This window comes from Diceros bicornis, chromosome 4 (genome assembly GCF_020826845.1).
Source record: "Diceros bicornis minor isolate mBicDic1 chromosome 4, mDicBic1.mat.cur, whole genome shotgun sequence".
Taxonomy (NCBI): Eukaryota; Metazoa; Chordata; class Mammalia; order Perissodactyla; family Rhinocerotidae; genus Diceros; species Diceros bicornis.
Genome location: NC_080743.1, coordinates 4,003,903 through 4,017,181, shown reverse-complemented (window position 1 = coordinate 4,017,181; position 13,279 = coordinate 4,003,903). Strand labels below are relative to the sequence as shown.

Genomic DNA, 13,279 nt, shown 5'->3' with positions numbered 1-13,279 from the left:
CTCCTTTGATTACTTCGTTGACCCAATCATCATTCAGTAGCATTTTGTTTAATCTCCACATATTTGTGGCTTTTCCACTTTTCTTCCTGTAGTTGATTTCTAGTTTCATATCGTTTTGGTCAGAAAAGATGCTTAGTATTATTTCAATCATCTTAAATTTATTGATACTTGTTTTGTGGCCTAATATGTGATCTATCCTGGAGAATGTTCCATTTGCATTTGAAAAGAACGTGTATTCTGCAGTTTTTGGATGGAATGTTCTGTATATATCCGCTAAGTGCATCTGGTCTAATGTGTCACTTAAGGCTAATGTTTCCTTATTGATCTTCCACTTGGATGATCTATCCATTGGTGTAAGTGGAGTGTTCAATTCCCCTACTACCATTGTGTTGCTGTCTATTTCTTCTTTTATGTCTGTTAGTAATTGCTTTGTATATTTAGGTGCTCCTATGTTGGGTGCATAGATATTTACAAACGTTATAGCCTCTTGTTGGATTGTTCCCTTTTTCAATATGTAGTGCCCTTCTTTGTCTCTTCTTTGTCACTTTTGTTTTAAGGTCTATTTTGTCTGATATGAGCATTGCTACTCCAGCTTTCTTTTCATTGCCATTTACAGGGTGTATCTTTTTCTATCCCTTCACTTTCAGTTTGTGAATGTCTTTAGGTCTAAAGTGTGTCTCTTGTATGCAGCATATATGGGTCTTGTTTTTTATCCAATCAGCCACCTATGCCTTTTGATTGGAGCATTTAGTCCATTGACATTTAAAGTAGCTATTGGTAAGAATGTACTTATTGCCCTTTTGTTACTTTTTTTCTGTGTGTTTTAGTAGTTCTTCTCTGTTTCTTTCTTCTTCTCTTGCTCTCTTCCCTTGCAGTTTGATGGCTTTCTTTAGTATTATGTTTGGGTTCCTTTCTTGTAATTTTTTTTGGATATTTGTTATAGGTTTGTGGTTTGTAATTACCATGAGGTTCATATATAATAACCTACGTATACAGCAATTTATATTATGTTGGTCTCTTTAGTTTGACCTCTTGCTAAAAACTCTACTCTTTTACTCCCCTCCTCCTCCATTTCATGTTTTTTTTTTTTTTTAATAATTTTATTTATTTGTTTTTTTCCCCCAAAGCCCCAGTAGATAGTTGTATGTCATAGCTGCACATCCTTCAAGTTGCTGTATGTGGGACACGGCCTCAGCATGGCCGGAGAAGCGGTGCGTCGGTGCGCGCCCGGGATCCGAACCCGGGCCGCCAGCAGCGGAGCGCGCGCACTTAACCACTAAGCCACGGGGCTGGCCCCAATTGCATGTTTTTGATATCATATCTAACCTCTTTTTTGTGTGCCTGTATCCATTATTCCTATCATGGAAATAGATAACTTTAGTACTTTGGTCTTTTGACCTTCACATTAGCTTCACAGGTGGTTGATCTTCTACCTTTACTGTATATTTGCCTTTACCAGTGATTTTATTGGGTTTTTTAAAAAAAATAATTTTCTTATGCCTATTTGTGGTCTTTTCTTTTCCACTTAAATAAATCCCTTTAGCATTTCTTGTAAGGCTGGTTTCTTGATGATAAACTCCTTTAGTTTTTGTTTGTCTGGGAAACTCTTTATCTCTCCTTCCATTCTGCATGATAACCCTGCCGGGTAGAGTATTCTTGGTTGTAGGTTTTTTCTCTTTCAGCACATTAAATATATTGTGCCACTCCCTTCTAGCCTGAAAGGTTTCTGCTGAGAAGTCAGCTGATAGCCTTATGGGGTTTCCTTTGTATGTAACTTGTTGCCTTTCTCTTGCAGCTTTTAGGATTCTCTCGTTAATTGTTCACATTTTAATTATATGTCTTGGTGTGGGCCTCCTTGGGGTCATCTTGTTTGGTGCTCTCTGTGCTTCCTGTACCTGGATGTCTGTTACCTTCCTTAGCTTAGGGAAGTTTTCAGCTATTATTTCTTCAAATAGATCCTCTGCCCCTTTGTCTCTCTCTTCTCCTTCTGGGACACCTATAACACAGATATTAGTGCACTTGATGTTGTCCCAGAGGTCCCTTAGATTGTCCTTGTTCTTTCCAATTCTTTTTTCTTTTATCTGTTCAGCTTGGGTGATTTCCTCTACTCTTTCATCCAGCTTGCTGATCCATTCTTCTGTACCATCTACGCTGCTTATGAGTCCCTCTAATGAATTTTTCATTTCCAATATTGTATTCTTCATTTCTGATTGGTTCTTTTTTATATTTTCAAATTCTTTGTTGAAGTTCTCACTGAGTTCATCCATTCTTCTCCCAAGATCAGTGAGCATCCTTATGACTATAAGGAATTTGCACTCTTCATCAGGTATATTATTTATCTCTGTTTCACTTAGTTCTTTTTCTGAGGATTTGTCCTGTTCCCTTATTTGGAACATATTCCTTTGTCTCCTCATTTTGCCTCTTTCTCTGTGCTTATATCTGTGTAGTAGGTAGCTACATCTCCCGATCTTGGAGAGGTGGCCTTATGTAAGGGATGCCTTATGAGGCTGAGCAGTGTGCTTCTCTCTCATCACCAGTTCCAAATGTTCCAAGAGTGTCCCCCCTGTGTGGCTATTTGTGTTCTTCTGTTGTGGCAGGGTTGCTCTTGCTGCAGGTGCCCAGGGAGGCTAGGCTGTCCCCCTGGCTGGCTGGTTGTAATACTCAGCTGTATGTGGCTGCTATGGTCCCTTCAGTCACTTTATCGGGCATCGGGAGGCCCAGCACAGTTGGCTACAAGGTCTAATAGCACATTCCTGTTGTAGTTTTTCTGTTAAGTGAGTAGGCCCCCAGCGTGCCTGCTTACTAGGCTCAGGGGCTTACAATTGTTGTAGGCATCCAGACTGCAAGGCTGTTGTCAGCTCTCTCAGGAGTGCAGCTGGGTGGGGCTGGCCCCAGGCATGGCAGCACACAGTTGTTTCAGGCTTTGGAAGGTGGGGCCGATCCCTTATGTGGCTGTTTGAGAAGCACAAGTCTGCTGCAGCTGACAAGCTCACCACCCACAGGGCCACACATGCTGTCAACACAGTCCTGCCCTGTGCGCACACCCGGACCCACTGAATTGGACCCACTCACTAAGCAGCAGAGGCCCCACACACTCCACCATCGCAGGCCCACCCCTCTCGCACACCCTGCCCCTCAGAGGCAGACCCACTTGCCCCGCTGCAGAGGTCCCACACACCCCGCCTATGTTGGCCCACAAGTTGCACAAGGGCTTGCTGTTGGGTGTAGCCAGTCCCTAGGGTGGGCTGCCTACCCTGGCTGAGCTGGATTAAACCAGTGCTCTAGTGGGTGGGGCAGAGCCCTGCGCTAATAAGCCAGAGGAAGAACTCCAATGGTGTCTGCCAGTGCCTGTGTCAGCACACCTGTACTAGGTCACAATAATGGCTACCGCCAGTGTCTCAGTCCCTTGAGAGGTCTCATCTCTCACTGAGACACACTCAGAGCCTATCAGGTGAGTCTCTTTTCACCAAAGGACTGTGCACCTTTCTTTCCTGTGATTTTAGGTCGCTTTCCCAAATGGATGGATTTGTGCATGGGCCCTTTAAGAGCAGGCTTTATTTCTCCTTATATCCGATAGCTTTTTTGGAGGTATTCTCCGTTGTTGTTAATGGACAGCAAAGCCAGATATTAGGACACTCAGTTGTGCTGAGTTCAAAAGCTGCTTATTGTGGCATAGCTCCCCCCGCTCAGATTCTCCACTCCTCCAGGGAAGGCTTAGGATTGCTCCCAGCTGTGAAGTGCTGAGGCTAGAAAGTGGCCTTTTTCTTTCCAGAAATTTCTGCCTCAGTCGGCACTGTCTCTTCTTGTGGGGGTTCTTTTTATCCAGTTTTCAGTTCTCTCTCAGGGGTAATTGTTCCAAGAGTAGTTGTAAATTTGTTGTGTCCATGGGAGGAGGTCAGTTCAGAGTCCGCTTATGCCGCCATCTTGACAGCGGATCTTACTATAGTTCTGTATCTTGAACACTGATTGGATTGTTGCACAAATCACACTGTATTATAATCTATCTGTTTAGACATCCGCTACCCTACTAACTGTGAGCTCCCTAATTACTAATGAATGTATCTCCACCAGCTACTGTTAAATGTTAGCTGAATGGATGAATCTATATACACACAGATTAACAACCAATCAATTTAAAAACTGACAATTTCCTATTTTCCTTCCCTGAAGGAATTTGCTCAACTCAAACGAAGTATTTTATGGTAGAATTTAGTTAATATAATGAAGCAAATTTAAAAGTTCAGGCAGTAAGGAAAAGAGATCACTGATTCTCTTCTATAGCTTCTTTCATTTCTTTCCAAGGCCACAAATTATCTAAAAAAAAAAGTCCAGGGCCGGCCCGGTGGTGCAAGTGGTTAAGTGCGTGCGCTCCGCTGTGGCGGCCCAGGGTTCGCCGGTTCGGATCCTGGGCGCACACCGACGCACCACTTGACAAACCATGCTGTGGCAGAGTCCTACATAAAGTGGAGGAAGATGGGCACGAATGTTAACCCAGGGCCAAGTCTTCCTCAGCAAAAAAAGAGGAGGATTGGCAGATGTCAGCACAGGGCTGATCTTCCTCACAAAAAAAAAAAGCCCAATTTTTTTCATATTGACTTTTGTGGAAATGGCAGATGTCACTCTACAGAGAAAAGGCTGTAAGGGATTTGGAGATTAATTCTATTTTCATTTTCCTACTGAAATTTTACAATTCCATAATTGGATCCCATCCTTTCACAAGTCATAACGTTATTTGCCATTGCTTGCTCTACTAATTAATTTATTATGGGGACAAATTTGATGGCAAGCATGTGAAAACTTTTTCCCCCAATGTATCCTATTTTAATACAATTATTTCTTCTTATCTACTATAGACAGCTCTGATTGTGAGGTCACGGTTTATAACTGTGACCATCTTTTATCAATCTATTTACTATTTTGTTTCTTCAAGCACCACTGTAGCTACTAAAATCCAAGGCAACGTCATTTAGAACAATTAATGAGTTTCTTTGTTGTATTATTTTAGTGGGTGATTTATGGTTTATAGTATACATCTTTAATTTATCACAGTTACCATCAAGTGATATGAACACTTCATGTATAGTCTAAGAACTTTACAACAGTATACTTCCATTCCTCCCCAACCAGCCTTTGTATTACTGTTGTCATACATTTTATTTCTACCTGTGTTAGAATCTCCACAATATACTGTTATTATTTTCACTTTAAACAGTCAATTATCTTTTAAAGAGATTTAAATATTAAGAAAACAGTCTTTACCCACATAATAACTATATCTAGTATTCTTCATTTTTTCATGTAGATCCAGATTTCTGTCTATTATCACTTTCTTCATGCTTAAAGGACTTCCTTAAGTATTTCCTATAATGCAGGTCTGATGGTGATGAATTCTTTTAGCTTTTATATGACTGAAAAACATCTTTCTTCACCCTCATTCTTGAAAGATATTTTTGGTGGGTAAATAATTCTATGTTTTTTTTTACTGAGGTATAATTATTATTATTATTTTTGTGTGTGTGTAAGGAAGATCAGCCCTGAGCTAACATCTGCCAATCCTCCTCTTTTTGCTGAGGAAGACTGGCCCTGGGCTAACATCCGTGCCCATCTTCCTCCACTTTACATGGGACACTGCCACAGCATGGCCTGACAAGCAGTGCGTCGGTGCGCGCCCGGGATCTGAACCGGTGAACCCCAGCCCACCGCAGCAGAGCGAAGGCACTTACCACTTGCACCACTGGGCTGGCCCCCTACTGAGGTATAATTAACATATAACATTATATTAGTTCCAGGTGCACAACGTAACAATTCAATACGTTTATATATTACAAAATAATCACAATAAGTCTAGTTGACATCCATCATCACACAGAGTTATCAATATTTGTTTCGTGTGATGTGAACTTGTAAGATCTACTCTCTTAGCAACTTTCAAATATGCAATACAGTATTATTAACTATAGCCATCATGCTGCACATTACATCTCCAGGACTTATTTATTTTATAACTGGAAATTTTTACCTTTTAACCTCCTTCACCCTTTTTGCCCACCCCCTACCCCCTGCCTCTGGCAACCACTAATCTGTTCTCTGTATCTATGAGCTCAGTTTTTTTGGTTTTAGATTCCACATATGAGATCATACAGTATTTGTTTTTCTGTCTGACATTTGACTTAGCATAATGCCCTCAAAGTCCATCCATGTTGTTGCAAATGGCAAGATTTCATTCTATGGCTGATTGATATTCCACTGTGTGTGTATATATATATATCACATTTTCTTCATCCACTCATTCATCATTAGACACTTAGGTTGTTTCCATGTCTTGGCTACTGTAAATAATCCTATAATGAACATATGGGTGCAGATATCTTTTCAAGTTGGTGTTTTCATTTTCTTCAGATAATATCCAGAAGTAGAATTGCTGGCTTATATGGTACTTCTATTTTTAAATTTTTTGAGGAACCTACATACTGTTCTCCATAGTGGCTGCACCAATTTACATTCTCACCAACAGTGCACGACGGTTCCTTCTTGTCCAGATCCTCACCAGCACTTGTTAACTCTTGTCTTTTTGATAGTAGCCATTCTAACAGAAAGAGGTGATATCTCACTGTGGTTTTGATTTGCATTGCCCTGATGGTTAGCAATGTTGACCATCTTTTCATATATCTGTTGGCCATCTGTATATCTTCTCTGGAAAATGCCTATTCAGATCCTCTGCCCAGGTTTTAATCAGATTGTTTTTCTGCCATTGAGTTGTATGAGTTTTTTTAATATATTTTACATATGAACCCCTTATCAGATATATGATTTGCAAATATTTTCTCCCATTAATAGGTTGCCTTTTCATTTTCTTAATTGTCTCCTGTGCTGTGCATAAGCTTTTTAGTTTGATGTCATCCCACTTATATATCCTTGCTTTGGTTGCCTTTGCTTTTGTGACAAATCCAAAAAATCATCACTAAGACCAATGCCAAGGAGCTTACAGCCTATGTTTTCTTCTAGGAGTTTTATGGTTTCGGGTCTTATGTTCAATCTTTACTTTGAGATAAGTTTTGTGTATCGTGTAAGACAGTGCTCCAGTTTTCTCAACATCATTTATTGAAGAGACTGTCCTTTCCTCGTTGTATATTCTTGGCTCCTTTGTCATAAATTAATTGACCATATATGTGGGAGTTTATTTCTGGGGTCTCTATTCTGTTCCATTTATCTATGTATCTATTATTTTTATGCCAATACCATACTGTTTTGATTACTATAGCTTTACAATATAGTTTGAAATCAGGGATGATGATGCCTACAGCATTGTTCTTCTTTCTCAGGATTCCTTTGACTATTCGGGGTCTTTTGTGGTTCCATACAAATTTTAGGATTATTTGTCCTATTTCTACAAAAAATGGCTTGGAATTTTGATAGACATTGCACTGAATCTGTAGATTGCTTTGGGTAGTACGGACATTTTAATAATGTTAATTCTTCCAATTCATGAGCAATTCCAATTCCATTTATTTGTGTCTTCTTCAATTTCTCCCATTAATGTCAATTTGTATGTTGATCATTTTTTTCTTTCAGTAAAGAAAGAAAGATGTTCTCCCATGTCCTTCTCACTTGCCTTGTTTCCAGAAGATTTGCATCATCTTTATCTTTGTCCCTCTAAACATAATGTGTCCTTTTTTTCTGGCTGCTTTTAGGATTGTCTCTTTATCACTAATTGTAAGCAATTTGATTATAAGTTTTGTGCTTGGGGTTGGTTAAACTTTGTGGGTCTCTGGGTTTAGAGTTTTCATCAAATTTGGAAATTTTTCAGCCATTAATTCTTTACTATAATGAATTATTAATGGCTTTTAATTCTTTAAATATTTTTTCTGTACTAGTCCTTCTCTCTTTCAGAGACTCCAATTACTCCAATATTAGGACTCTTGAAGTTGGCCCACAGTTCGCTGATACTCTGTTCATGTTTTATAGTCTTTTTTTCTCTCATTTCATTTCAGATAGTTTCTATCTCTATGTATTCATGTTCACTAACCTTTTCTTCTGCAAGTTCTACTCTGCTGTTAATCCTATCTGGTGTATTTTTCATCTCAGACATTGTAGTTTTCATCTCTAGAAGTTGGACTTGAGTATTTTTTAATATATTCCATGTCTCTACTTAAAATTTTTACTATAAGTTCTTGTACATAAAGAACACAGTTATAAAAACTATTTTTTTCTTGTAAAATGCCACTTTATTAAGTTGTATTTTTTTTGGGGGGGGGCTTAAAACAACTCAGATTTATTGTTTTACCGTTCTGTAGGTTAGCAGTCTGACATGGGTCTCCTTGGGCTAAAATCAAGGTGTTGGCAGAGCTAGGTTCTTTTTGGGGGACACTAAAGGTTAATCCATTTCCTAGCCTTTTCAAGCTTCTAGAGACCACCACATTCCTTAGCCTATGGCCCCCCTCCTCCACCCTCAAAACCAAGAACTCTGCATCTCTCTGGCCTTGCTTCCCTTGTTGCATCTTTTTTTCTACTTGACTGCTTCACTTTCCCTTTTTTTATTGATGTTTTAATAGTTTATAACATTGTGAAATTATGGGTTGTACATTTTTGTTTGTCCATCACCATATATATGTCTCCCTTCACCCCTTGTGCCCACTCCCTACCCCCATTGCCCCTGGTAACCACAATACAGTTTTCTCTGTCCATGTGTTGGTTTATATTCCACATATGAGTGAGATCATACAGTGTTTGTCTTTCTCTTTCTAGCTTATTTTACTTAACATAATACCCTCCAGGCCCATCCATGTTGTTGCAAATGGGACGATTTTGTCTTTTATTTATGGCTGAGTGGTATTCCATTGTATATATATACCACATTTTCTTAATCCAATCATCAGTCGAGGGACACTTGGGTTTCTTCCACTTCTTGGCTATGGTGAATAATGCTGCAATGAACATAGGGGCACATAAGCCTCTTTGGATTGTTGATTTCAGGTTTGTTGGATAGATTCCCAGTAATGGGATAGCTGGATCATAGGGTATTTCTATTTTTAATTCTTTGAGGAATCTCCATACCGTTTTCCATAGAGGCTGCACCAGTTTGCATTCCCACCAGCTGTGTATGAGGGTTCCTGTTTCTCCACATCCTCTCCAACATTTGTTGATTTTTGTCTTGGTGATTATAGCCATTCTAATGGGCGTGAGGTGATATCTTAGTGTTGTTTTGATTTGCATTTCCCTGATGATTAGTGATGTTGAACATCTTTTCATGTGCCTATTGGCCATCTGTATATCTTCTTTGAAGATGTATCTATTCATTTCCTCTGCCCATTTTTTGATTGGGTTGTTTGTTTTTTTGTTGTTCAGTTGTGTGAGTTCTTTATATATTATGGAGATTAACCCCTTGTCAGATATATGTTTTGCAAATATTTTCTCCCAGCTCGTGGATTGTCTGTTCATCTTCATTCTGGTTTCATTATAAAAACTATTTTAATGTCCATTTTCATTAATTCCTCTGTTTCAATTCCAGGTTTGCTTCAACTGATTTATTTTTCTCCTCATTATGGGTTGTATTTTTCTGCTTCTTTGCCATGTCTGGTAATTTTTTATTGGATACCAGACACTGTAAATTTTTACATTATTGGATGCTGGATGTTTTTGTATTCATAGAAATATTCTTGAGTGTTGCTCTAGGATGTGGTTAAGTTACCAGGAAACACCTTGATCCTTTCTGGTCTCACTTTTAAATTTTGTTAGGTAAGACCAGAGCATCACCAGTCTAGAGTTAATTTTCTCCATTCTTGAGACAAAACACTTCTAAATACTCTTCCTGATGCACGATGAGTTATGAGGTTTATCATCTTAGCTGGTGGGAACAGCACTATTCCTGGTCCTTTGTGAGCTGTGAAGACTATTACATCTAATCCCTTTGTCAATATTTAGTAACACTGAAATTATACATAACCTATGACCCAGTAATTCAATTGTGGACAAACAGTTGCAATGTATATTAGACAACAAGTAAAAGCATATTCACTGCAGCATTGTTTGAAATACCAGAAAAGTTAAAGCTTCCTAAATGCCCATCAGTAATGGATAGATTTATCGATGATGATAAACTCACAAGACAGAATAATATGGTGTAGTTTAAACCAATAAACTAGAGCTATACGTACCAATGTTGAAAGATCTGAAAAATAAGGTAGAGTTAAAAAAAAGCAAGTTGCTAAAAAATATATACAGCAGAATACCACTTATGTAAGTTTTTAAAAATACCTAGAAAACACTAAGAATTAAACACATAGTAAAATTACAAATATTAGTCAAGATACTTTGTTAACAAACAGCTCCACAATCTCACTGGCTTAACAAAACAGAAGGGTTTTGTTGTTGTTGTTGTTCATGCTGCAGATTGCATGCCGAAAGGAAGGAAGGAAGAAGATTTTGCTCATTGCAGCCACTCTGGGACCTAAGCTGAAAGAGGTTCTACCTCCTTCCTCGATTACTTTAGCAAGAGGGACGGTGAACAGTGAATTGCATGCTAGCTCTGAAATCTTCCACCTAGAAGGGATACATATCATTTCCACTTGCACTCCATTCATCAAAAAGCAAATCACAAGTCCACCTCTAACTTCAAAGAGGGCCAGGGAAGTACTATCTGACCTCACGCCCAGAAGAAAAAGAACAGGAATCTGTGAACAGCTCTAGTGACTATATACACAATATAATGGCAGAGTTGGAAAATAAGCACCAAATTCGTAAGTGCTTGCCCCTAGGTAAGGAGGGAGGGAGGGAATGGAATCAGAGAGAGGTAGAAATTGGATTTCATCTTAATCTGTAATGTTCCTTTCCACAATTTTGTTTAAAAGTCAGAGAAAATAAATGCAGAATTCCTGAACGTAATACTACCAGAGATTTTTATTCAACACATCTACATTAGGGCTCCAGTATCTATATATTTTTAAAGACAAAAAAATATGTAAAACAATTTTTTGAGGTATAATTGACAAATAACATTATATTAGTTTAAGGTACACAACATAATCACTCAATATTTGTATATATTGTGAAATAATCACCACAATAAGTCCCGTGAACATCCATCACCATACGTAGTTACAATTTTTTTTCCTGTAACGAGAACTGTTAAGATTGACTCTCTTCGCAACTTTCAAATATGCAACAGAGTATTATTAACTATAGTCACCATGCTGCACATCACATCCCTAGTGCTTATTTATTTTAAAACTGGAAGTCTGTACTTTTGACCTCCTTCCCCCATTTTGTCCAAACCCCCACAAAAAACATTTTAAAAACAAAATATTTTAATAAAACATTTGCTAATTTGGGAGAGGGTGTGTACGTATGGTTATATCATCCTCCATACTTTACCTTATTTTTTTTTTTTTTTTTACATCTCAAAAGAAATAATACTCAAAGGAAATAATCTAGTTTAGTCTTTTAATTTCATAGATGTAAAACTAATACCCAGAAAAATTAAGCAGTTTTCCCAATATGCCCAGCTAAAAGTCACATCACACAATCTGTTCACTAAGTCCAGTAATATGTTATTAAAATTGAAGGATACCAAGCCTATTAAGAACACTCATTATAATATCATAAAATATTAGAACATTCATTATAAAAATTCATAAAGCTCTAGTAATACTAAATTTATGTGATTAAAATTTAGGATACTAATATTACCTTCAGAAAATAATTTGTGTAACATTTATATGATTTAATGCTTAAGAATTTCAGAGATTAGCTTAAGAATGAAAAAACACTAAACTTTCTTGTTCTATAATGACTATATTTAGAATCAAAATGAAATCAGACACTTAGAACTGAAATCTTACCTGTTCGTTTATTTCTGTCCACATAACAATACTTTAACTCATAGTCTTGTAATAAATCATGAACTTCCTGAAAGAGACAAAACGTGAGTTCAATAAACACACAAATGCAGACAGTGGACAATCCAGCTGTATTTGCCTACCACCACTACCACCACAATCACCACCACCACTACCACCAGACCCCATGTGAAAAATCTCCCATTACTTATTAAATTAAAGGCATTCAAGGCCCAGCAGATATGGCACCAACCTACCTGCTCAAATATATCCCCCAATACACCCCCTGCACGGACCCACATTCCTGCTGGAATGATCATCCTCTGCTTCATGAATGTACCAGGCACAGCCCTTACTCTGAATTTCTGCTTACGCTGATGCCTTGACCCAGCATGGGGCAAACATACCACAAAGCTTCCAAACTTCACCTGAAATCACATCCATCCTTTGAAGTCCCAGCTCAAATGTTCTTCCATGAAGCTTTTCCAACTCTTTTCCACAGAATGACACCTCTCCACCCCTAATGCTAACAACCGTCATACTTTACTTATGCCTATCTCATAGAAATAATATTCAACATTTCTATTTGTGTACTACATACTAAGTTTATAACAAGTAACACACTTGTAGATGCTCATAGTACCGGCATGTAGGATAAACAAACTATAAACCTAATTTAGGGATTCCTGGGTATGAAAACAAGGAACCAGCACTCAGGTACGGTTCGGAGTCCCATTTATTTCCCTGTGGCTCCCCAAGATGTTTCAACTGGCTTTCGGGTCTGCGCTGCTTCTATTACTAATCCAGTCTGAACTTTTTCCTTCGGCTATCATAAGTTCCATCCACCTGGAGGCCTGAAAGAGCCTATTTCCTCTGTATTTCCCTAATCCTTCCCGTTAAATTGATAATACTTAAGTATAGGCACTGTATTTCATATATTTGTATATTATCTGTATTGCTTTGCATATGTTAAGCACTCAAATATACATTAAAGTGAATATAATTTAATTATTTCATCATTGAATTGATATTTGACCTTGAAAAATTTACTCATAACATACAATAGCTGCATATTTTTTCAATTATTTTACTGAGATCATAATCGTTTATAATTGTATAATTTCAGGTTTGCATTATTATTTATCAGTTTCTGTATAGACTGCATCATGCTCACCACCAATAGTCTAATTTTTATTTGCCACCATACATATGTGCCCCATTACCCCTTTTGCCCATCCCTCCCTTCCCCTCTGGTAACCACTAATCTGTTCTAACCATGTGTTTGTTTATCTTCCACATATGAGTGAAATCATGCAGTGTTTGTCTTTCTCCGTCTGGCTTATTTCACTTAATATCATACTCTCAAGGTCCATCCATGTTGCTGCAAATGAGATGATTTTGTCTTTTGTGTGTGTGTGTGGTGACGCAGATTAGCCCTGAGCTAA

At 38.1% G+C, this 13,279-nt stretch overlaps 1 protein-coding gene across 2 annotated transcripts in view; it reads right to left on the bottom strand.

The window, feature by feature from the left end:
- RAVER2 (ribonucleoprotein, PTB binding 2) overlaps positions 1 to 13,279 on the bottom strand; it is a 105,599-nt gene that overhangs the window by 68,091 nt on the left and 24,229 nt on the right. For both annotated transcript variants that reach the window (XM_058538223.1, XM_058538221.1), the window contains exon 2: positions 11,838 to 11,904. In XM_058538223.1, the coding sequence (XP_058394206.1) occupies positions 11,838 to 11,904 (67 nt within the window). The remainder of the gene's footprint in view (positions 1 to 11,837; positions 11,905 to 13,279) is intronic.